The sequence below is a fragment of the Bombus pascuorum genome, chromosome 9 (genome assembly GCF_905332965.1).
Source record: "Bombus pascuorum chromosome 9, iyBomPasc1.1, whole genome shotgun sequence".
NCBI classification, from domain to species: Eukaryota; Metazoa; Arthropoda; class Insecta; order Hymenoptera; family Apidae; genus Bombus; species Bombus pascuorum.
Genome location: NC_083496.1, coordinates 742,135 through 768,016, shown reverse-complemented (window position 1 = coordinate 768,016; position 25,882 = coordinate 742,135). Strand labels below are relative to the sequence as shown.

The following is a 25,882-nucleotide window of genomic DNA, read 5'->3' as shown; positions in this document are numbered from 1 at the left end:
CTCGATGACAACGAGCTTCGATATCGCCTTCCTTATCCTCTTTGTATTCGTGAAAATTTGTTCTTTAGGAAGAAATAACGTACGACGATGAGACGACGAAAGCACCGTCAGAGGGGTGAATAAATTAGAAGGGAATTAAGGGAAGTTATAACGAGACTGTGAACTCGAGAGTATAATAGGACAGGTAGACAAAGTTCCGTGGATCCTGCTGCATATTAAACGATATATTCACCAAGCAGCCAGTATCTATATCCAGTTTTCCACTCTTCCAAAATTTTAATCGCACTTTCTATCGAATCGATAACTTGCTAAACTTCTATTTTCATAATTATTCTCGCTTTTCGTTAAACGCTCCGCGCGTTATAAATCGCTTAACACCGATCGGCGCGAAACGATAATTTACTCGCCAGACGATGTTAAACGTTTTACGGTAACACGCTCGACGAGCTAATCGAACGTTTCGCGTACTCTCGACTCGTAAATTGGTTTCGTTTCCGTGTATTGCAACGATATTTCGAAAAATTAATAGGTCCCGGTTTTCGTGGTCGGATGGTAACCGTGACTACCGTGCTATTTACGGCGGGCAGCGACATAGGACGATGGATCGAAAAGTTTCTGCGACAGAATTTGCATAAACACCTCCATCGTCGGCAAAACTTCCTCTCCGTTGACTTTCTCGCGAAAGTTGTCGCAAATATCCGCGGCCCTGCCGTCCTGCGAATTACGGTACAGCGTAATAAGCTTCCATACGAGAGCAACGAGGTTCGCTCGGCGTTGCGGGAAACACGTGAATTTCGATAATTAACAGTTACCTCGTATCTAGCGAAGAACGTTGGATCGATACGATATTGCTTTTTTAGTCCTTCGAGTACTTTGGCGTCGAGTGTCGATAAATCGACGATTCGATCGCGATAAAAAATGAGGCTGAAAAGATTGTAATAATAACTGCGAAGTAACAAAGCACGAGCTGATTCGAACAAAGAAAATAAAGCTACGTAAGTGGCGAGTGACGAGTGGCGATTATCGCAGGAATCGACGTATCTCGTCTCCCTTCCTCTCCAACCAAGTTTCGTCCAATTCTTTCTTTCGTTGGATCGAGAAAGCTTCTTCGCTCGTCCGAAAAGGACGAGGACCTTCGAATTACTCGAACTGTTTTTAACGAGAAAGCGTTGTATCGCGAATCGCGAAATAAGGTCGAAACGGACTTTTTTCCTTCGCGTATCCACTTTTTTCGAGGCGAATACCTACCCGTTTACGTGCATTTAGAACGCAAACGGTGTCCTCAACCATTTCAGAACCCAACGAAGACGATACCTCCAAGTTAATCGATACACGCGTTTTTTCATTCGCAGTTATCGTTCGAGTCGACGATTACTCCGTTAACGTCCGTCTTGGACGAGACGAGCGTTTAAATGACTTTTTGCTTCAACGAATAATAAGAATAAGGAAGATACCGGAGGACGACAGAAAAAACCGTTTAATTTTAAAAGTAAAGTCTTTTAAAGAGATATAGCCTTTAACGACGTATCACAGCTTGCGTTCCGTGTAATATTAACCTAGCTCGATGGAATATTTCGCGAATAATTTAAAAATCGCCACGTTACTTAAGAAGCTTGAAACTTTAGAATCGAATATTTACGTGGAAGCAAGAATGCTTATTCTCTGGAACGGAAATTGCCTCTACGTAAAATACTCCCGGCGGAGCGCGTTTCTTTAAGAAAGCGATTCTCCGATTTCTATTCTCGAATTAAGAATTCCGTGTTCCGAAGCAATGTCGAAAAAATCCGCCGAAAGCCCCGACCGATCGAACACGTGCGAAACGCTTGACCCGAAAATTTCGTCGCGTCAAACTCTCGATGCTTCTCGAGTACGTGTACTCGATCACGTACAATTCCATGGAGGTACCTCGTGCCTCTGCATAGCCGTTCGATTCGCATCACGAAATTTCGCGGCAGCTCGATCTTCCATTCAAATCTAATACAAACTCGGTCGAAAGTTAGTCCAAAGCTAGGCCAAAGGTAATCTAAAGTCAGCCCGATGCGAAACGTACTTACAATCAGGTTACACGGACGGTTATACGGAGAAGGACGATAATCTACTGCGCGGTATCGAACCGAACGTTTCGGCGTTTGCTCCTTTTTCGACACGCGCTAGCTCGATCGATATATATAAGCTGTGACTAACGAATCCGCGTGTGCGAAAATCGTCACGTTGCGCGGAAAGTTTCTTCTTTGTCTGGTCTCTTTTCATTGGCAACGATTCTCGGACGAAGGTAGACTCGTGACCGCGCATGGTTACCGAGGTAGGTTGATCTTTTCGGGGATTTCTTTGAAAAGATCAAAGAGCAGAGGAAGGAACAATAGCGAAGGAAGCGAAGAATGGCAAAGTGAAAGTAAGGGGAATCCAGGTACCGGGTACCTGAATCACTCGGGGACTCCTTCGATTCGGTAATCCCAACCAAAACGCTGTTAGACGGTACGGGACTGGTTTTGACAACCGACGTTTCTCGTAACTGACGTTACACCATCGAAACTATTCCGGATCTCTTCAAGGATTCTCGTCGGAAGATGCTACTACGTTCGATGTACGTCGTATACAGCGACGTTGCTTCGTACTTGTCGGAATGAAATACCGAAATCGATTTCGATCGTCGGAGCGCGGCAACGAAACCGGTTAAAGTCAAGTAGGGACCTTTTAATTGGTCGATCGAAGGTACTTTGTCGCGGCGATGCTCGAATACGTACGTCGAACGTCGTTAAGGTTGCGCGTCAGGACGCCTCGTAGCTCGAATAGCCCGGCAACGCGTAAAACGCGAAGCGGAAAATTTCTCGACGATACGCTTTCTCTAGGAAACCGAAACTAGTTTTAGTTTTCAGGCGCCATCGGTAGTTGGCGTACGCGATAACGTCGACCACTGGTCACCGCCAATTCCGATAACGATAATTCGCGATCGGCTTTCTTTACTCTTCTTCGTTTACGTTTTCATTGGAAAATTTCGATCGTCGCGATTACGTCGCCGTGCGAATCGTAACTTTTGCGAGACTCGACGCTTACCTGTAGACGGTGGATCGTTCGATACGTTCAACGTTCGTATGGCGGTTTCACCGCGTGAAACTAACAAACGCGCTGCTATAATCGTGCCAATAGGTGCTAAAAATCGTAAAATAGCGAGCGTAAACTACATCTGGCGATCGAGGAACGCGAAACGCGAACATCGAGCAAAGTAGGCGATCGATGGTTTCTCGACTTTTCGTCGTGACTCTGATCGCTTGGAATATTTACACAGACACGAAGGCAATTGCACGGACTAACGGGACGATTGTCGAGTATCTGACGTCATTATCCAACTTTCTCGAGTACCGCGAACAACCTTGCTTCGAAAGAAAAGTCGCCGCTGTTCGATTCGTCCAGATAACGTTACGTCACACGCGTTTTCGAATTTCTTTTAACGCGATTATCTATACATCTAGCCGTGATTGCGTTTTAATGACACCGAAAATTACTCGATTTAACGATCGCTGTATGAAAATATTCGCGAGCATATCCGTGATTTCGTTTCTTTATTTTGATTACGTTGGTTGGCGGCGATTAACTCGCAATTATCCTTTTTCCGTTTTCCGCCACAGAAGCAAGACCGACGAATACAACGAGAAGGAACGATCACAAAGGAACGAGTTTAACATTTACGCTTTATTGTACGCAGCGTGATTATCTTCTTACATTTTTAATATTATAAATCTTCTTATACGTAAGAAGGTAAAAAAAGTCGAAAAAGTCAATGAATCGTGACGTCGAGTTTGATTTTTTATAACGGACACCTCTTTCTTCATGACGGCCATGAGAGTGACGCGGTGTACGATTCGTTGATACGATGGTTTCAGAAAATGTATCGTAAAGGAGGAAAAAGGAGAAATGGGCGAGAGAGAGAGAGAATATAAAGACGCTATAAAGAATTACGCGTCGATCGCTCGATTACCAGACTAGACGATAGCCTCGCGGCAGTTATCGTGGTTATCGGCACGAGACACTCGTCCCGCGGTCGCCGTATCCATATCCTCGAGAAATCAAGGAAAATGTAAAATAAAAGACGATAGCGCGAGATACGTGGAACGGCCGGCGATGCAACGGTGAATCTTTCCATTGTGAACGTCATCCAGATAATCGTCCACTCGCGATAACGATGTCGGGCGTGGGCACATTCCTCGACCGCTGGATCGACATTACGAAATTAAACGACCGAAAAACGAGAAACTCGCCGTTGCTCTTTGTCGCTGGGGTCACAGCGAATCGTCGCGACTGATTTGCCTGAACGAAAATAAATTGCTTACGAGAACAACGATCAAATATGAATCGACGATGGAGCACCGTATCGAACGGATACGCTTCCATACGGGCAATAAATACAGAAACGCGATAAAAATTGCAAGAGGCGAAGCGTCGATGGTTGGCAGAGGCGATGTCGGTGCTTTTCGAACGTCGGTAATTCGATAGAATAAAAATTACGGTTGTGTAACGGACAAACAGCGTCTCGTTAGCCGAGGGCGTATTCGATCGATCGCGTCTTCTACCAGAAAACGTCCACGTTCGTTTCGCGCGAAAGCGTCTCCGGCGCTTGGTCGCGCTTCTTACGATTGCACCGGGCGGATCGGTCGATCGATCAAAATAATTAAATCGATCGGATTCGTCGGACGAGTCGAGATGTTACGAGACTCCGCACCGTTTCGTTCGTGATTTCGTCGGAGAAATAATAACAAATCGATTTTAGGCCACGGTCGTGCGCCATCGATAAACGAGATCGACGATGATACGACGACGTGATCCGATCGACGTTTAAAAGCGATGGGAAAGACGATTCGAACGCTTCGAGTGGATGAATGTACGAAAAGGTTGGAAATATTTTTCTAACGTTAAGATCGTTATCGAAGATCGCTTTCAGGCGATAGTTTTCATCTGTTGAACCGATTTATCCACGATAGGGCCACCTTGAAGTTCGTCGTGGATCTGTTGGTAGGTTTTGCCCTTGGTTTCCGGGACCAAGACGTGCGTGAACGCCGTGGCGCAAGCCATCACCACGGCGAAGATCCAGAACGTCATGTCGGTACCTAACTCCTTGTTCATCATCGGGAACGTTTTTGTTACGATGAACACCAACGACCAGTTTAACATGACCGCGACGCTGGAGGCGACCGCTTTCGTTTCCGCGGCGAACAGCTCACCCATCAACATCCATGGTACCGGACCCAATCTAAAAATAACAGATCCATTTCATCGGGCCGATATTCGTCGCGCGATTTTCCTTCTCCAACGACGATATTTTAAACTTTCCACCGAGAAGACTATCGAACTGAACTCGTCTAATTAGAAATCCACTTACCCGATGGAGAAGGCGACCATGAAGACGATCAGGGAGGCCAGCGGCAGCCAGCCTAGCGAGCTGACGTCGCTTCCGCCGTCTTTCTGCTGGAAGTAATATCCAAGCGCGATCAGGCTGACCGACATAATGCTGGTGGAAATCATGAGCAGCGGCTTCCTTCCTGCTCTATCCACGATCAACGCCGCCACGCCTGACATCACCAACTGCGCATACAACAACGTTTACACCGTCAACGTCTCCGGCGAACAGATCGCTTCGTTGATTCGCGGCTGGAACGCGATTACACGAGTCTCTTGCAGGAAAGTTTCTTTGTCGCGAGTCGCGCGAACCTCCGAGAACCGTATTCGCGGTTTCCGAAGAGTCGCGCGATTCCAAGATCGATCGAAGAAATACGTCGAAGCGAACAAACCTGAACTAACGCGACGAGAATGGACGCCAGTTCTGGCGCCATCGAGCTTCCGGACGCCTCGAAGATCATCACCGTGTAGAAGATGACGGCGTTTACGCCGGAAGCCTGCTGAAAGAACATCATACCGAAGGAGGCGATCATAGCCTTCTTGTTAACCGGATCTTTCGCCATGTCGGAGAGGCTGGGCTTCTTGCCCGTGCTGGCCTCCGCTTCCTTCTGCATCTCGTTCAGTTCCTGTTTGGGATCGTAGTCCTCCCCTCTGAGTACCGACATGGCCGACGTGGCTTCTTGCTTTCTGTTTTGATTCTAAAAGTATCGACGGATCGTTGATCAAAGTCGACCGTAAAAGCTGCGATGATAGAAATTCTTCGTTACTAACCACCAACCAGACAGGAGATTCGGGCATCCAATAGAAGGTAGCCAAGAAGAGAACGACGATAAGAGCGCACACAAGGGCCAACATGGTGTAGTTGAGAACGCTTCCGAGGATGAACGCGACGAAAATTCCAACGGTGAGGAACAGCTGAAACAGCGCGCCCAGCGTTCCTCTGGTCGAGACTTCGGAGATTTCGGAGATGTAGGTCGGTCCGAGGACGCATCCTGCGCCAACCGCGATACCGACCAAAAATCTGGCGATGTACAGAAGCTTCACTTCGGTGGCGACGAGGATGATACCCCAGGAGAGCAAGAATGGAACGGATAGCAGAAGAAGAGACTTTTTTCGTCCCATTTTGTCGGCCATCGATCCCGAACCCAGAGCACCGGCGATGGCTCCCAGCGCCAGCAGAGAGCTGATCCAGGAACCTTGTTCCTTGGTGATGATCAGCCACGAATCGGCTGCGTACAGCTGTGGAAGCACCGGTGAGGTCCATGCCAGAGCCGTGCCCACACCGACCACCAGTATACATGCTAGAAAATAAGCAGGCTCCCGTTGAAACGACTGCAAACTTTTCAAAAAATTCTTCAAAACCGTCTGCCCGATTTTTACTTGCAACTTTTATATTTCGCCAACAGCTCGTCGATCGATCTGCCAGTTTACGTAACTACGCGATTATCTGCCGATAATCGTACGTTCTACCGACTCTCGTGTATTACACTTAAATTCAATTATAAAATTGCGTCACATCAAGGAACGACGAGGCACGACGAGATAACGTCGAGCAGTTGCCAGAAAATTCGTATCGCGAATATGTCGTGAATACGAAGAAGGCAATTCGTACGTGTAAAATAAAATACCGTAATAATCGATCGACCTTACGACGGGCATCGGACATCGAAGAAACGCATTGTTCCGACCGGACGATTTTCAGGATATCTTCGAGTCGCAAATCGCTGACTCCGCGGAACAGTAACTTTGTTGTCTCGCGATCGGTTTCCACGAGAACGTGTGTTTTTCCAATCTACGTTTTATCAGTATCGCGTCATTCTTTCCACGAGCGTACACAATCGATTTTGAAGTAAGTTAGTTCGAAGCAAACAGAAATCGAAGGTAAGTGGACCGATAAAAACGCGCAGTTTTAGAATCTTGAAATTTTTTAATGGAAAGTTTCGAAACGGTCGAAAGGAATAGCTGACGCGTACGTTACTGTTCCTTTTATAATTTATAATAATTTTATAATTATACTACGAACTAGCTTCGTTAATTACATCGACGCTCCGACGAGACCGTCGGTCTCCCTTATCGATTATCCTACTCTCGTTCCATCGAAACGTCTGGCATCTCGATAAACTCCGAGTTGCGACGAGCATAACGAAGCTGCGAGAAATTGTAAAAGAAGAAGAAAACGGAAAAGGTTAACGTGGATTGGCCGTTTCCGTGGAAATACCGGAAATAGAAGCGAGGTACTGCCACAGCTTCCTGCTCTCCTGGCGGACGGCCGCGTCATTAATCATTCCCGTGCCTTCCATTTCCTTCGAATTAGCGTTTCCCTGGTCGATCGGTGAATCTGCACTCGAAGAACGCCACGTACCACCACCAGACCGAGACGATTTACTGAAAAATCAGCGATTCGACGATTGAGCGGCCGTTCGACCGTATCGAATCGTAATCGGTGACGAGCTTTTTCCTTTACCTCCACTCTCTCCCTCTCTCTCTCTCTCTCTCTCCCTCTCGATTCTGTCTTTTTGCCTCTCTGCTGCGAGAAAATTCGAACCTTTCAACGCGGAAAACGAGCACCGTTTATCGATGTTGGAATCGACGCGACGAACACTTTAGGTAAACCGCATATTTCGGATAGAGCAGAGACGATCGAGTGAAACCGAATGATCTCGGTGACAGCGAGGGGCCAGCATATATCGCACTCGCCATTATCTGTCCATCATTATCACTAGTCTCATTTATTATCGCTTATAATCGAAAGAAAGAAAAAAAAGTGTCGTAGAAATCACGACGAGGTATCGTTGTTTACAAGAAATCGGAGCGTTGGGACGGGTTACGTTCGTTGATTTCGAAGAAGTGAAATTTCTACTTATAATCCCCATTTTTTTTTTTTTTTTTTCTTATACGCCAATTGGCCAGAAAGAAATTAATAATTTCGCCAATATCTTCTATACGTTGAATTTTCAGAGAAACGTCGCGCGAGATCGTGCGGGTGAAAATTTCACGGTGGTCTCGCGAAATTTCCTCCGTCTTCCGTTATACGCAAGATATTGCGAGCCGCTGTTTCCAAGCATCAACCGTTGACGAGCAACGTTTATTTAGGTATAAGGGTTGCGAATGGTACGATACCCTTTATGGAAACTTCTGCTTGGATTCGTTGGAAACACGACGTTGGATCGATGGATTATACCATCGTGCCATTGGTTAACCAGCATACGATGTAATTCGCAATTTCATTTGCATTCGACGAACAAACGCGTACGTACACGGTTCATCGATACGTACAGAGTACAGTAGCGGACAAAAGTTTAAGACGAAATGGAAGAAATAAATAATTGATTTACTTTCCATAAAAAATATAAATACAGTGTTCTACATTTGGTATTAACTAATTAGGCATTTGTTTATACACTTACAAAAAAAATTTCATTTTGATATTTTGCTCAGTAGCGAAGTTACAAAAAAAGGAACGAAATCTGTATAATATTTTGTCGGTCAAAAGTTTAAGACTACACAAAAAATATTAAGTTTTGGTAAAAAAATATGCACAATTTTTGTTTAAATTCAATATTTTGTCCAATATCCGTTATTTCTTATCACTTCGGTACATCTTCTTGGCATTGAATCTATTAATTTTTTACATTGATCTACCGTAATATTACTCCAAGCTGTTTCAATTGTAGAGTAAAGTTCATTCAAATTTTTCGGTTTATAACCTTGTACTGTCTTTTTTATGATGCTTCACAAATTCTCGATTGGGTTAATGTCTGGTGATTGCGACGGCCACGGCAGCACGGTGATATTTTCTTCTTGAAAAAACTGTTTCACAACCCGAGCCGTGTGCTTCGGATCATTATCATTTTGAAAAATAAAATCATCACTCATATTGTTGCGTGCAAAAGGTAACATTGTGTTCTTGAGTATGTCCTTGTATTGAAAACGGTCCATAATTCCATTGATACGACATATCGGACCAGGGCCGCTTCGAGAAAAACACGCCCACACCATAACGTTGCCACCACCATGTTTAAGAGTTTTTAAAACGCACTGTGTTTTCAAACTTTCGCCAATTCGACGTCTAACGTACCGTATCCCGTCAGAACAGACGCGATTGAATTTCGATTCGTCAGAAAACAATACCTTTTGCCAATCTTCACTTGTCCAATGCTTATGAGCTTTAGCAAATGCAAGTCGTCTTTTTCGATTCCTAGAACTCAGCAGTGGTTTCTTTTGGGGTTTTCGTCCTCTTAAGTTAAAGTCTTCTAATCTTCTCCTAACAGTTCTAGCACTAATTTGTGTATCGTTTTCATAGTTTATCTCCGCAGCAATATTATTTGCACTACGAAAACGATCCTTTTCGCTCAATCGATGAATCCGGCGATCCATTTTCGGTGTTGTTTTCCGTGGTCTTCCGTTTTTCGGTTGATCGCAATACATGCCTGTCTTTAAACATTTATACCAAGCTTGTTTACAAGCTGTTTCTGACCTGTTCACTATATTTGCTATTTCGGTGAAGGTTTTACTTTGCTTTCGCAGCCTTACGATTTGTTCCCTTTCGTTTTCAAGTAAATTCTTTGATTTACCCATAGTCTGTTCCTACCTAAATGAATTTTAAGCAATAAAAGGTACACTAAACAATGATTTTGACATTCCAGAATCAAAATGTTCAAAAACTGTACTCGTACTCACGTTTTACACAGATCGTCTTAAACTAATGTCCACTGTTTCCAAGTGCTAGGCGGTAACTAACTGTTGTAACTCCTACATTGTTTGTATTTAACAACTGACTGTCTGAGGTTACGAAGGTCAAACATACAGCTACGTTATTCCAAAGAGACAAACCGAATAGAAGAACAATATGCGTATAAGATGTTTGTAATCCGGTTTACAAATCATCGTCTTAAACTTTTGTCCGCTACTGTATATTCGACTCTCGGTTTGACTAGGGGATTCCAATTAAATTCCGATTTAACTAAAAGCGTACGATTCGAAAAACGTACAACATTAGCCGAATGATAATTACCAATGCAGCGGCAGGTAGCTCGTCGATATCCGTTCGTATCGATCGTGATCAAAGCGACGATCGTTTCAGTTGCATCGCATAACGCGTTTATCATTTTCGTCCTTCTCGTGCTCTTGATTCGAAAGAAATGCGCGTTATCGTGCTTTTTATATCGTTCGTAGAATATAAAATAAAACACGAACTAAAGTGTAAAAAACTTTCTACGCTTATCTTCTTCGTTTTACAGCTAACAGAGATTCTTCCTTCTTCGATCGATGAAATCGTGTTTCGTTTCGTTAATCGTTAAAATATCAAACATAGTTACCGTGTCGTTTAAATCGCCGCTTTTCTATAAGCCTGCGTTTAATTTCCACTAATCCGAGTAAATCGGTCGGTAAACAATTTTTAAACGCGCCTCTTCTATCGATTCTTTTAATCAAAATCCTCGTGGCTCGGATCAACGTTATCTCTCGGTCGTGTTTCGAATCGTCGTCCATCTAATCGCGATTCGACCATCGTGTTTCTCGCAACTTTTTCCCTGCCTCTCATTTTCCCCAACGTCCCTAATCTTTTCGCGATTAACGTTAAGACCGTACCAGGCCGAAACTCAAATCTTCGCCGGTGGAATCTCAATTTTCAAATTGTTTCGAAATATATTGTCATCGATATTCGAAACAACTTTCTCCCATACGTCTTTAATTTATGTTCGACATAAATACGTATTATTCGATGATTCTTTTTATACATTTTCGTCCCGTAAATATTTCTTCAATAACGGCGTGTATATTTGCCAGCCGTCACACCGATGATAATCTTAAAATTAAATTTGAATAACGTTCTTAAAATTTTCTAGTCGGGAGACAAAGAACGGCTGTAAGAATTTTAGCCCCTTGGCGCGTTTAAACGCACGAAGCGAAAGCGAGGTTCTTACGTCGAAAGGAACTCTGAAAATAGAAAATCCAAAGAGTTTTAGTCGTTGCGAAAATCTGAACATCCAGCCTGGACATAATTCCAGGAAAATTCGAGACGAAGAGGTAGGCGACGAGGATTAGCCGAGGCGGAACCTCGGCCCGGCCACAACGTGGCCGTTACGCGTAGGGATTATAATTGCGACGAACGGTGACCGCGCAGTCCTCGTTATTCGGCAATTATAAATTGGTTCGCTGGCACGTGTACCAATGACGAGCGATACGTTATCTCCGTAGATCGAGGTTGGTCGAGCCACCGCAGGAATTTAATTATTCGAACGAAGCTCGTCAACGTGGACGTGCTCGGCTTCCGGATACCGGTGGAAATTAACGGGAAGACGTAATTCTCGGGACCGTTTTACGATAAAGTTCATTTCGAAGAAAACGATCGTACCCGAGAGAAGGAGAAACGGGCAAAGTAAATTATTCGATGGATGTTTCGTCGGCGCGTAAACATAAGCGTAAACCCGCTATCGATATCTGAAAACAGCGTTCTAATCGAAATATAATTGGAGCGTTATAATCAACCCAAACACGAACAAAAGCGATTAAACGGGTCGATTTATCAAGCGGTACGATTTGATTTCATCTGTTAGAACGTGCTTACTTCACCGTCGAATTACCGCTATCGGCTTCTCACGATGCTGGTAAATCGTAAATCAAGAACCTACGTCGCACCTTGGCTACGAATCGTCGCCATTACTCGATACTTATTCCCTTTTCTCAGGCGGATCTGCAAAAGAATAAAACGAATAAACGGAAGTGAAGTAAATAAGAAGGTGCGAAAAATAAGACGCTTCGATGTAATCGAACGACTCCGATCGTCCAGCGACGAACGAGGAAGTCGGTAGCGAACGGTGAAATCGCGAATGATATACGAGCAGCGCGATAAATCAAACGGTTGACAATGAAACTTTATCTTAATTCGTTTGGAATTCGTTAAAAGAAGGAGGAAAGAGCACCGTCGATAAATCTCGGTTCGATCGCAAACGATAACAAACACTTGCGCGCGCCGTTTGCAATCTTTATCTCGGCGATGATACGGCCGAAGAAAAGAAAAGAAACTACCGAAGGCAAACTTTCCAAGATAAACCGACAACTTATCAGCGACACCAGATTTTCCCTCCGTGATTAAACGTTCAACCATGATCTTGCTTTAAACTATAATACACGGTAGTCGCTAGGATCTAGTCACGATCTAAATTAAAGCACCCTGCAGCGACGTCGATCGATCAGCCGACAGAGCTGCGTCGATCGTTTCGCCGCATTTGCTTTCTCTAACGAAGAATCGAGCCAAGGATAAGATCGAAGACAGGCGAATTTATTTTCCTTTATTTTTACCCCTTGTAACGTCGACTACTAACATACGTATAAATAAATTGGTAAGAAACTACTCTGAGAACGTAATAGACTCTTAAACGCACGCTGTTATAGGGAAATCCGGAAATCGTAGATCGCGTCTACCGAGCGTTTAAACGATTTTGAAATGGAACGAACCGCGGTAACCGTTACCGTTAACTTCACCTTCGCCGGATCTCACCTTGTCGCTTTAAAAAAAACTGTAAAAACTGGTTTCCGATTTCGGTTCGATCGGATCGTCGTTCCATCGTTCTCGTTACGAGATTTTTGTCGGAAAATTTGCATCGAAGCGCGATAAAGCTTCGCGATAAAATAATTAGATGGCAACGTCCTGGAGAAAAGCACTCGGCAATCGATCGAGTTTGCGATCGATCGCAAACGCCCAACCACGAAACACGTTCGCGATACGAATGAAATTTTCTTCGTTATCCCTGCCGCGAATCTTTCTTTGTCCGCGTCGATTTATTATTTTCAATTTTATGGAGAGGCGACGGAACGATCGATCCCCGCACGATGTAACAGCTTTCCATCTCGCAGTTCGTGTTCGCTAACTCGGAATTTATTGCGAACGAACGACTGGCCAGTTTTTATTGCCTTGTTGCACGCTTCCAGGAAAAACCGTGTTATTTCGTGGGCTGACCCACTTGCCGGTGATCGATTCGGATCGCGTGCCGCAACGAGGTAACAAAAAATCAAAATGAGAAGTAGCGCGTGATCTGACGGAAAGTTAATTAATTAAAACGCAGGAGAGGATGACGTCGACGAGATAGAACCTCTTCCGTTCTACGTTTCCTACGTGGCTAATGAAAAAGAATTATACGTTGAACGACACGATCCGAGCTGACCCGGACGATGCTGCATCCGACGGCAATTTTCTCCGCTTCTGTCGCGAGAGGCAACGTATAAAATTGCACGACGATCCACGACGTAGATAAATGTATAATAATACGGTGAGCGATAAGGAAACTTTAATGAAACAACCGGCAAAACGCCTTTTCCCTCTGACAAGTATTTCATCAGGATGACTGATCGCTGGAACGTTCCACGTTTTCCGAGCAAATTTCTCGCAATGAGAATTTCTCTTCCCGAAATTTCTTCCCGAAATCTTGTTTGCGCGCGAACTTGGACAGAGAGAAATTCCGTTCGCCTTTCTCCCAACGATTATAAATTGTTCGTAAAGCACACGGAGCACGCTGTCGTTAAAGAAGAATCGGTGGAAAATGACCATAGCGATTCTCGTAACCTTCGATCCGTCTTTTCGACGAATCGAAAACCTTCCATATCGAATCGTAATTGTTCCTTCGGTGAAAAAGAAATCGCTCGGTAAAGTCGAGTATACCGTTTCCAAGACGGTTCTCCGTTTCGCCACCTTTCGAGCGTAAGAATTGCAAACCGTAGAAATATTCACGCGCTACGTCGTTCCATCTTCTTCGTGGAACGCTCGAGGCGATCGTCGCGTCGAGACGATTCCGTCCATGGAAACGCGGTGCGGTGGAAGGCGTATTAAAAATATGACCCGCGCGATTTGTCCATAAATTGCCATATTTTCTCCGATGCGTTTTGTCGCGTACGATAGGAGCTCGGTACTCGAACGTGCAAAGAGTACGATAACAAGTAGGTATCTCTGTTAACTTTACTTTAGTGGTTTGCTACTTTCCTATTAGAACGGACCTTGTAAACTTTTCCCACGGAAGACAAAGAAACGAGAATTTGCGTGGTTCTAGCTGCATAGAACGGAGCGATTAGCGAATGAAATTTTCCACGAGTAGAGCAGGTGGGGTAAGAGGCTTAACGAAGACCGTAATTTTTCAAAATTACTAATTTTATTTTAAAAAACAAAAATACACTTTTCTTCATTGGAATATAAAAAAACACGAATTTCCAAAATATCTACGTGTATTCTTCTCCGAAAGAATTCGTCCGCTTCTCTCGGAATGAAATGACACGCGTTACAAACATCCTGTTCTCGGGGTGCTTTCGGAGTGAGAAAAAAGAAAACAGCTGAGGAGGACGCATCGTTCGACTGGACGATCAGGGAGGCGGTGATTGGCAGACCTCTGATAACGTAAGTACAAACGAGCGAAACCCGTACGAGTGCGTAAGTGCGTCTATGTGTTCGATAATTGCGAGCGCAACTCGTAATTGTCGACCGGACTGACGATAGCGACGGGTCATAGGTCGTAAGGCGTAATATCGTATACCGTTTACAGCCGCTGAATATCGCACCGACTGTCGTATCTGCCTGAATACAAGCCGAACGTCGCGAACAACGAACGGTCGAAACCATCGAACGAGACGTCGGTCAAAAATAAACTGCCATTTGCTCGATACCGGCGGCCATGGCCAAACGACCGATAAACCCTGCTAAGATTATCGTGAGAACAGCGTAATTAAGTATCGCGCTCCCTGTAATCGGCTATCGTTTTGCCGAAAGCGCCACGCTGGACGCGTTCGTGCCACCGGATTTCCTCTGCTCCTACGGTGGTCCTCGCAACAGGCGTAAGAAATCGTTTCAACTCGTAGAACGCTCCCATCTAGGTAGAATTTTTTCATCTCTCGGAACGGCAAATTTCTCGAGATACGCAAAGGTTTTTCGTAGAAAATGACAAAAACGACCGTATCCCTGTCCTAAGAGAAAATAGAACAAAAGCGATCGCTTGCTCGTGGGTCGGAGAATAAGCCGTAGGCCAAGAACGGTAAGGACCATCGTGAAAAATCAATAAAGAAAGCGAGCAGATGGCAATTTTGAGCTGGAATATGATTGGTGTCGAGTAACTCGGAAACCCTGCCCGCCCTCGCCCCCACCCAACGATAAAGAACCTACTTTATCCTGGTCGTAAAAGCAACGACTGCTGGGATCCTACGAAAGACTCGATAAAGGGGCACGGTAGAGCCCTTGGTAAGGAGCAGAGGACAACCAGTTTATCGTATCCTAGTATAGCTTAGTTAAGTATCGACTTACGTGCTAATAAGGCCCGTGGTGTAGGTAATCGAATCCATTATCACTGTGACAGCGCTCGTTAAATCGCGAGTAACGATCGTTTTTCGTGGGTACTAGGTCGCGACGCTGTCGATCTTTGACAAAATAAGGTCTACGTTATACGTAAAACGTGCCAACATCGTTCTGATCCGACACTGGCTCCACGTTACATTAAAACGAATCTACGCTAAAATACGAAAATACGAAAATACGAAAATACGAAAGTAAATACACCTGTTTCTTTCGATTCTTTCCCTTCGTTCGCCGTAAAGCAAACCGCGTGCCAGCTTGTTCGCACCAAAAACGACGATCGATCGTTGAATCGTACGTCGGAAAGGAGGTTCGACGCCGGACACTACTCTGGTCGATCAGCGTCCTTGTGGATAACTATACTTCGGGGAAATAACCGTCGACTCAGTCTTTGTCGCGGAAAAGAAGATAAACGAAGAAGAAGGAGCGGGGCTAGTCTATTCGTCGATACTAGACGCGTATCGATGTATTTAAACGGACGAAAACGAAAAGTCTTGGCCATTCTACGATCCGACACGCACACGCGCGGTAAGAAACATATTTTTCTAGAAAATAAAAGATACGTTCGACGACGGAGTTTGTGTTCCGTTTGCTTCGACGACGAAATCAGAACCGTTCAACGACCCAGATTTCGTTCGATCGTTAAAGGAAAGTCACGAACGCCGTTCCGCGAACAATTTTTCATTTACTCGAAAGATAATTTCTCATCGCTGTTGGAGCTCGTGTTTGTCTAAAAAAAAAAAAAAAAAAAAAACAAAAAAAGAAATAACGCACGAAGGAACGTAGAACGGTCCTGTGTCGGTGGAAAGCGAGCCTAGTCAAGCAAGTTCAAATCTTAAGCAACGCGTTGTACGAGAAGATCAAGTTGCCGGTGTCGGTCGTGTACATCAGCTTGTATCGTCTGCTAGTCATCTTATCGATCAGGCTTTTCGTCTCGGTTTCGCTGTGGTGAGGACTCCAGCGGATAGACACTACGGATATCCTGGTCGTCTCCCAGGGGATCGTATCCAGAACCTGCACAAACACGATCAGCGTGAAAAGAAAATATTTTCTTTGAACGGTAACGACCAACGTTAGACGATGGAAAGGTTAAGGAACAGACCTGGTCGTACGAAAACGGGAGAAAATATCATAAAACGTATTGGATACGGAGTTTCAGAAATCCCCAACGATAGTTACCTGACTGTCTTGCGCATCCGGACTATCTAGACTCAGGTAATCCAAGGTAGTGGCACTGTACGCCAATAAAACGCTGTACAAAGGGAAGCATTTCAATCTCGTGGTCGGCAAACCCTCGTCCGACGACACAAGGCTATTCGGCCCTTCGCCCAACTTGGTAACTTGAACCTCGGATTCTTGATGATAGGTAATCTGAAATTCGAACGAGCTCGCATAGAGATAAAAGTCTCGTTACAGGCAGATAATTGGCGTGATTTAAACGACATTTCGAATGTACGCTCACTTCTTTGGTATCCTTGTCGGTACTGAGGCAAGCGTGAAGAACTCTGGTCTTTGGATTTCTGGTGCTTCTGTGCGCCTCGAAGAAGCTTCTGGGATCGGTCAGGATCAGAACGCCTCTCCAACTTAAGTTACGTTCCAACCAGCCCGTACTGGAAATGGCACCTATCTGTAAAAGGAAATAATTCGTATAATTCTTAAATAAATCTCGCGATAAGATATTATCTACGTATCCGAGTTCTGGACAGGCGATCTTTTCTCTATCTATTCCTTTCTCCGTACTACCGTCGAGCGTGCTTACGATTTTGCGAGTGAAAATTGTAATAAAAACGCTTCGGACGTAAGTAGTTGATAAAAATAAAAGAAACGAATAAAGAGCCGCATCGACGCGTTCGAATCCTTTTCAGGCTCCTTTATCGTCAACCTAAAGCCTCGTTAGCGGTAGTTCTATTCGGCAGAAATTCGTTTAGTCGTCGAGTGCTCCGACTAAAATTTCGACACGATAAATACACTGCCGTTTAAATATACGCGCTACTTAAATATTATTCTAGTTAGCCGAGTGCCGAATCAAAACTATCGCCTTAAAATAATTAAAAAGTACATGAAACCGCTTGACTTCCTCGCTGACTTGTATAATAAGAGATAATAAATAAGATCTCTACGAGACGAAGCTCGACGGGGAAACAAATTTTCCTACTTTTACTAATATTCGCTGCTCGTTAAAACTCGGGAGGAAATCAACCTTGGAGATAAATTAGCCGACGGCACTCGTGGCCGTCGTCACACAAACGAACGAGAAGATCTCTCCTTACCCTGCTGATGTACTCCACGTACACGCCCTCGCGTTTTCCCTCGGTCAGACCCGCCACGTACCTCTCCTCCGTGGTTTGAGTGGCGTTCGACGGATCCTGCTGCGTCGTTGGCTTCAATTGAACTTCTCTGATGTACGCGACTAATTCAGGGTTGTCCATCGAGACGCTGTTCAACACGTAGTCCCTGGTCATGTTGGCGTCGAACGCCTGCCTCCTGCAACGAAACGTCCCCTTTAACGCAAGTACACATCCACGGCCGAGCTCTTATTAAGCCCGATATGTACACACGTGGTTGACGAACCGTTTCTCGTTTAGGCTGTGCGTATGTACCATCGACGCGCGTTCGGACGTCTCCGCGAATGCGCCTGTACCCGGCGTCCGTTTATCGGGCAAGCGACGGCACGGATGTCGAAGCTTGAAAATCAAAGTCTGAGGGCACGAGTCTCGGTTCGTACATGTCGGATTTAGCGTAAAATCTGATTTGCCGGAACTCGGAGATCCGACGATGAATCGCGATTTGCGTGGGCTACGTTATTCGCGTCATCCGCATCTATCTTTATTTTACCGTTGTTACGTTCCGTCGTTGCATCGAGTCAACGACAAAACGACCCGAGTATACGTACATGATCGCGAAGAATGCCAGCTCTTTAATATGCAAATATTTTCGAGTACGACGGAGCTACGTAACTCGTGGACGCTCGAGATTAAAATTCAAACGAGTACGGCGAATTAATTACGTTGATTAATTAATAACGTTCGATATTAACGGCGATTCTGTTCGAAGTAAACGTTGAACGTTCTTTCTTTGAAAGACCCGTGTCGAGCAGCCTTTGTCACGAGGGTCCCAGGGAAAGGATAATCGTCTCGAGTGACCTAGTAATTAACTTCGTTTAACAATCGTATTTCTTTAACGCGACTGACAACGTGCTCTTCGTAGATGTCGAGAGACAAGGGACTAGCTGTTTCGTGCGTTTCCAACGATATTGACTACTCGCGAGGTATCAAAGGTATTTCTTTTTTTATCTACTCTCGCATTTACACGTTAATGTTACTTTTTATATCGAAAACGATGCAACGTCGTCAAAATGAAACGACGTAATTAATCGAATCTCGCTCGAAGGCAAGCGACTTATTACTTATACATCGCGCTTGTAAAGTATATTCTTTTCCTTTTTTTCTTTTTTCTTTTTTACCTGCGAGACGAATCGCGTCATAAAAGTATACGTTACGAGCCAAATTACACAAATACCTCGTCAATCGGCGTTAATAACAGTTGAAACGATCTTTATCAATTACCCGGATTACCCGTGCCTTGTCACTCGAGTCTCGATGGAAGCCTGCGATCAAATATTTAACTTTCTACGATAAACGAGCTCGAAAAATTGCCAGACGACCGGTCGGTCTCGCGATGGACCAACACGCATGCGTAATTGTGGTAGACATCAATCGAAATCAGCGATACGGTTCGCAATTTGTCGTTCGTTTTTCCCTGATTGCCATAAATTGACACGTGGATTGCTGTAAATTTCAACGAACGGGATACAGAACGTCGAAAGAGAGAAAAAGAGAGGGGGGAGGGAGAGTAACAAAAAGGGACGCTAAACGTTCTCGCTAGACTAACGGGGATGGTGGAGCGACAACCTCGGAAGCATCGGAGTTTTCTCTTTTACGGTGTTGTAAAATTTGTACGCAGGTATATGTACGCTTTTAAGGTACAACGAGGGTACAAAAGGAACCGTACTTAAATTTTAAAGATCGACATTCATATTTCTTAAACGTACTAAACGGAGCGATAAACGAAATTAAAGCATTCGCAGGAAACGAGCAACGACCGGATACTCTTTTCCTCCTGTTTTTAGCTTCGTGTACGAAGAAACTTACCTCAAGGCCGCGGCCTCGCTCCAAACCAGGAGCAAGGACATGGCAGTGGAAAAAGCGGCGAGAAACGCCAAGCAGGAGGCCACTCTTCTCCACCAGCTTTTCTTGTAGTTTGCGATCGTGCTCCCTGACAGAGTCGATCCCGTGGGCGGCTGTAGAACACCGGTGACTGGGGGCATCCCTGTAGGAGCCATTCTGCAAGCATAAGACCGTTTACCCTCGAAAGCTCCATTACACGGTACCGTAACGCAAAGAAAATAATCTTGAGAAAGGATAAAAACGGGCTTACGAAGGAATCGTACTTCGTCGATCGAAGAAGGTACGTTTAATGAGAAAAATCGAGTCGGCCGAGAGGAAGAGTTCGATCGAATCGAATCGGTCCGTACGTGCTGATAATTCAACGTCGTAAACCGTGGTATAATTCGATGCTTATTTCGTACCTAGACAGAGGGACGATTCGTCGAATCGTACGCGTGGCGGTTCGTAAAAATTTTACGTCCCTTTGAATTCTACGAGAGTTTACCGTCGTAAACGACCCCGCCGTAGACCCCGAGGCGTCGACCTCTCGGTTTGGCATTTCGTATCTACGAAATGAACGACTCGAGGACTTCGATTTCACTCGATCTTCGCCAAGCCTCTATTTACGAGTACTATTTGAAATTCGTTTGCCGTTTTCTTTCTAAATGTGCCTACTCTTTATCGTTCCAACTTCCAAGGACTTTTCCAGACGAATTTAAAAGGAATATAAGTCTATATAACGCGGGATGAATAGAAAGAAATAGAAAATAGAAAATAGAAGCGAAGAAAGGATAACCTTTCGACGAAGACTCTCGACACGCTCTATCGATCTAGTCTACGGAGTTACAGAGCCACTTGCGAACCACTTGCAACGAGTCGATTCCGCCGCACGCGTGCTGCCTTACGTTCGTTTGGATCGCGATACGATCGTCGCGTGCACGAGGCTTCGTTGCAATTTGACTTAATGCCGTGTTTAAATTCACCGGGGAACCAGCTGCTTGCACAGGTACGTACCTCGCTGCGCTGTAATAACCGGATAACGGGCACGAGATCCTGTTGCAATTCGAATTCGAAAGGGAACTCGATCCGAGCGCGTGCGAAAGGACGAGGACTAACCGGGCAGAAGGTAAGATTCTCTAGGAGTTAACTCATTCGCCGCGTTATATCCGTGGTAAGCAAAGTATTCTGTCTTTCCGTAATTCCAGTTATTACCGTAACGTCAAGCTCAACCACTTTAAAACGAGAATCGTTTTTAAGAGTGGGAAAATTCTAGCCGGTTCTACTCTTGTGGAAATCGTTCTATCCGTCGGACAAGTAAATTCCAAGTAAATTTACGCTGCAAGCGTAGTACGATGTATCCACGTCTCGAGTACAATCGCCGTACAGCTTCGTTCCCTTCGCATTTTTCATTGTCCGTCGCGGCGACGAGCGTCGTTGCTTGGCGTTTCGCGCGATCCACCGTGCCTCGAACGATCGTTACGACTGCTAGCCTAGCCCGGAATATCGTCGCAAGACGTACCCGGTCGACACACGCCATAGTCGTAAATATAATGCGAAGAATCGTCTCGCCGCACGATACTGCGATCGATGGGCAATCGCGTTTACCGACTACGCACGAGTGTACATGGTGGACGCGGACGTGACACGAAAGAACAAACCAGACGATCCACACCGGAGGATGTTCATCTACGCGGAAGTGAAATCGACTTTTTCGATCGAGATTCGAGACGATCCGGTTTGTGATGTCATCCGTGTTACGCTCACCGTGCGAATAGCTAAACTTTCACACGATGCCGTAACGCAACCGCATCTTAGCTGATGCAACTATCTTTCGCTTGCAACGTGGCCCCGTTTCTCCATCGATCCAGGTGATATCACGATGTAATATCGTTACGACTTTGACACAAGGCGCTATAGAGCCATTGTAAATGCAGGAAAATGGCCATCAATTCGTTCCATCCTTACGACGGACAAGCCTTTGGCCATCGAATACGAAGATAGCTAAAGATTCCAAGGTTATCGTCCAAGAAACTAACGATTTCGCTCCTCGCTCGCCATCTCGTTACGGATTTTGCCAATGGAAATCTCACGTGTCGTTGTGCAAAGATTTGTACGGAGAAATCGGAACGATCAACGAAGACCCAGAAATCCGAAGGGACGACGGCAACGATACGCTTGGTTATCGGTTGGCGTTTCTTCCTAGCGATGTTCCGTTCCTTCGTAACGGATTACGTGGTCTCGTTTACTACATTCAGACTTCGTTTCAGAAATCTTCTTCTCGTCTCTTCGAGCGAAAGCATCGAGGGAAGGACGACGACCGGTCGAAGCGAGCCTCGTTACGCGGAAGGATGTTGACGCGGAAGCGGTGTTACCTCGCGTTGCAAAATCAAAGAGACTAACGGAGGGAAAGTAAGTTGCGAGGTAAGCGACGAACGTTTCCTATTGTTTGGACGGACTGGAAAGTCGTCGTAGGCAATGTTATTCGACTAGAACACGGAACAAACTGAATTTTTAAATCTGTTATTTTAGAAGGAAGCTCGCCTTGCAAGACTACGGAACTCTAGCGAATATTACAAAAGTTGCGTTCCTTCCACCAGAGAACACTTCCAACTACCAGACTTTCCATACTCTGGCAATCGTGAAACAGAAGCGCGTACATTCGAGTAACCGTGCGCTTTCTAAGCGAGTTTCTGCAACTCCGGTAGCCACCGATCCGGCCGAACTTCCGCGTATCTACCCACGCGCGAATCTTCGAACACGACATTCCGTCGGAAGAATAGCCACGTATTTCGATATTTGCGAGTAAACCTCGTTTCATACCGACTTTGTTTCATACGAAAGACGATAGAAATAGATTTATCGTCAACGTTCAACGAGATATCTCGCGCGTCGTTTCACGACAGGATAAGACGAATCGATTCAAAGTAAAGCCACGCGCTTTGTCGCCGCCTAATTTCCACAACGCGACGGTAGTTGACCGCGTTGAACGCCCCCTAAATTAAACGACCCAATTTTATCGCCGAACCTCGAGTGCCTCGCTTCGATTTTCGCGCCTCCGCTTCTTCGTTTCGATCGTCGATGGGCATACCGAGTTCCGAGTTCTAGCGCTTAGGACGATGGCGAAAGACGCGAATGGACGGAATGTAAAAGATAGACGAGACTGGAAGCGACAGATCGCACGGAGCTGTATGCTTCGATAGTCGGGTCGATCGGTCAGACTGCGATCGTTACGGAGAGGTATAAGCAAATACGAGTACGTAGCCAGGTCTGTTTGAATAGCGTTAGCAACGCGCATTGTCGGCGATCGCGATCGATCCAACGTACGCGAAACCCAAGTTGTTTCCGCCGTGATAGCCGTGTGGCGAAAAAGAGACGAAGATACGATAGATAGAGTCTTTCGATGGTCGAGCGTTGTCGAAACGCGTGCGAAAGTCGACGTCCATTCGCGGAATTGGCGCGATTGCGACGAAAATTGGAGCGGCGACATTTCGATTATCAACGCGTCGTGGAAAACTCAATTTTCCAAAGTATCGCGGGCATGTTGGGCGGCAAATTTGCCGAGCTCGATTCACCCGTACGAACGCGTGACCGTATTCGATTGCTGTTACGCGCATAATATCCGATCAGAGATGACGTTTTGCTACCGCGCTTTACAAACGCGATAATAACGATCGCCACGGTAACTTTATCAAGCCTGTTCGCACGTAAGTTAATCGTAAATGGGAATTTTGCAACTCGCGTAGATAGCTGGCGACAAATTACGTAGATTCGAAGCATTAGACGCGCGTCCGGCTTTTCACTCCTACGTCTTGCGACCTTCGCGAAGATCGCCAGACGTATCGGACAACAAAGCGATAGTCGAAAATTTCTACCGGTCGTTTCGTGACGCGCGCTACGATAACGGTAAACGATAAATATCAAATCTGAAACGATACGGAAAATTCACTTTGGAGGACCCTTCGTACTACGTTATCATCGGAGAGAGAAAGAAGAAATTTATTCGAGCACGAAGAAGGCTCTATCCTACGACGGAGCAACTCCATCGGGAAGAAAACGTCCAACAACGACGATTATTTTTCCCATTTGCCCCTTTCTATTTGGCCGGCTCGTTTCCGATTGACTTTTTGCGCGTATTGGCCAATTCCGATGGATCGATGGCCGTCGAACCGAGTCGCGAAATATTTACCAATTTCTTCACGAGGACAGAAAAGGACGTTTTTTGCCATTTTGCCCGGCAATGGTATCGACGTAAGCTCCGTTCATCGCGACCGGCGTAAACTCCATTTCACGGTTGTCCGCGCTCAAAACGGTAACGTCGCGTCGAACATGGTAATAAATAGAAATTTGGAAATCGGACAGGCGCGAAGAGCGTCGATCGAAATACCCGTCGAAGGCGAAGACTACGAGGAACGTTTGGCGCCATTTCTCATCCAGAGATCGCTCCTCGACCGAAACGATTAGTTAAGCGCGACGCAGAGAGAAATAAAATGACGGTGGAAGGAACAAATTGGAAGGAAATTGTTCGTGCAAAGAGGAAAATCGTTTGAGAAGCACGGGAATAAGAATGGGAATTTACGAACTGGAAGATCTCGTTGCAAATATTCGAGCGAAAACTTTGAGCTTAAAAAGAAGTAAGGATAAGATAAGGTAAAAGCGGCTTATTATCGTCGATAATTGTAATAAAAAGATATTTGTGCGAGTAAACGATGTATCGATATGGTAGGTCGGTAGGTCGATAAAGGGGAAGAACGTAACGGAACTTGTTTACTCTGAGAGGAAGTACAGCACGCAGCGAAGAAAACAGAGTGAGGAAAAAACGACGTCGACGTCAGTGAAAACGCGGCTTTCTACGATATCGCTCGTCTCCGTTCCAGTCTCGGAATCGTGCGTATAACGCGCATAAACTGAAAACAAGGATCTGGAAGTTAGCCTGGAAACGCGAACTAGTCGACGAAGCATCGGAGCGATTTAATATCGAGCGGAAACCAAGGTAGATCGTGGACGAAAGGCGGCGGACAAAGAGCCGAGACGCGCACATCGTCGACAAGTTTCTGCAACTCTGCGAAATTTCCTGCGGTTGGCTGATGTATGTAAACTACGTACTTGGCTTTCACGGGTTCCATGCCGGTCCAGAATAATTCGCCTGGCGGAAAGGAAGGTTCAACGGCGTACAACATTCACGTGGCTCGTGTCTCGCATCCCGTCCGTGACGTGACCGTCGCCCGGAAGACATCGACCAGGCTGTATCACCAGGCCGACCTCCTGCACATCCTCCTCCGTCGATGCCTCCGCGTCTCGCCAACGCTGCACTCGGCCGGTCGGATTACGTTTTTCTTCGCACAAGATTCGCACGTTCGAACGATCGTCGTCGATAAAAGCGAGTAGAAGCGTCTGCTCGTTTCGTCACTCGTCCAGACTCTCTCTCTCTCTCTGTTTACAAACGGCCGGATTTTCTGACGCGCGGGGAAAAACGTCGACCGTGACTCTTCTTTTTTCCCTTTCTCTCGCAAATCGATTCACGAAATCCTGAAATACCTCCGCCGATCGTACTTGGAACGCGTCGTTTCACTTGTTCACCGCATCGATCATCGCCGACGGTACTGCAACTACCGTCTCGATCGGAGTGAAAACCGCGTCGTTAGAAACCGGCCCTTACGAACGTTCCCCTCGATCCTTGTACAGTCACGTAACTTTCTTCTACGTATTATAATATACGTATACGCGCGACCGTATCGACGAACGTGCAGCGTCCGATCGACTCGCGCGGATTCCAGCAGCGTCGAGGTCGAAGGAGTCGCGGGAACAAAGAGAAACGGCGTTTTTAAAGGCGGTGAAGAGAGCAGCACGAGTCCGTAAGCGGAATCACCGAAGGAGACGCGAAGGAACGCGCTTGTGTACGAAAGTTGATTAGCGCTCGGTGTGCCGTAGAAGGGACGGGAAGCAACGAGCGTGTGTTGTCGTCGAATGTCGCACTGCAGAGCGGCACACGATCCAC

The 25,882-nt window shown here is 45.7% G+C and overlaps 2 protein-coding genes across 3 annotated transcripts in view; both read right to left on the bottom strand.

The window, feature by feature from the left end:
* The window catches only part of LOC132910509 (protein Star-like), a 78,730-nt gene extending 53,245 nt beyond the window's left edge, over positions 1–25,485 (bottom strand). The window contains exons 1-6 of one of the 2 annotated variants that reach the window (XR_009658789.1): positions 24,991–25,485; positions 19,873–20,064; positions 17,992–18,205; positions 17,184–17,348; positions 16,901–17,092; positions 16,489–16,735 (exon numbers count right to left, since the gene is read on the bottom strand). Coding sequence is in view for 1 of the 2 variants with exons in the window: in XM_060966269.1 (XP_060822252.1) it covers positions 16,550–16,735; positions 16,901–17,092; positions 17,184–17,348; positions 17,992–18,205; positions 19,873–20,064; positions 24,991–25,064 (1,023 nt within the window). In the remaining variant the exon portion in view is untranslated. Of the gene's footprint in view, positions 1–16,485; positions 16,736–16,900; positions 17,093–17,183; positions 17,349–17,991; positions 18,206–19,872; positions 20,065–24,990 lie in introns of those variants that run through there. The other variant, XM_060966269.1, reaches the window with a different exon arrangement.
* Positions 3,671–8,075, bottom strand: LOC132910508 (facilitated trehalose transporter Tret1-like). The gene is made up of 6 exons (XM_060966267.1): positions 7,856–8,075; positions 7,610–7,776; positions 6,163–6,692; positions 5,784–6,089; positions 5,375–5,577; positions 3,671–5,245 (listed from the first exon to the last, which is right to left on the bottom strand). The coding sequence occupies exons 2-6, from the start codon at positions 7,689–7,691 to the stop codon at positions 4,933–4,935; spliced, it is 1,434 nt and encodes a 477-aa protein (XP_060822250.1). The 5' UTR covers positions 7,692–7,776; positions 7,856–8,075; the 3' UTR covers positions 3,671–4,932.
* Positions 25,486–25,882: the final 397 nt, after the last annotated feature.

Coding starts and splice junctions, on each gene's coding strand:
- LOC132910508 (XM_060966267.1), bottom strand. CDS start 7,691: ATGGAAGGCACGGGAATGATTAATGACGCGGCCGTCCGCCAGGAGAGC. Junction 5,578..5,783: donor TTCTCGTCGCGTTAGTTCAG/GTTTGTTCGCTT, acceptor TTGTATGCGCAG/TTGGTGATGTCAGGCGTGGC. Junction 5,246..5,374: donor ATGGTCGCCTTCTCCATCGG/GTAAGTGGATTT, acceptor TGTTATTTTTAG/ATTGGGTCCGGTACCATGGA.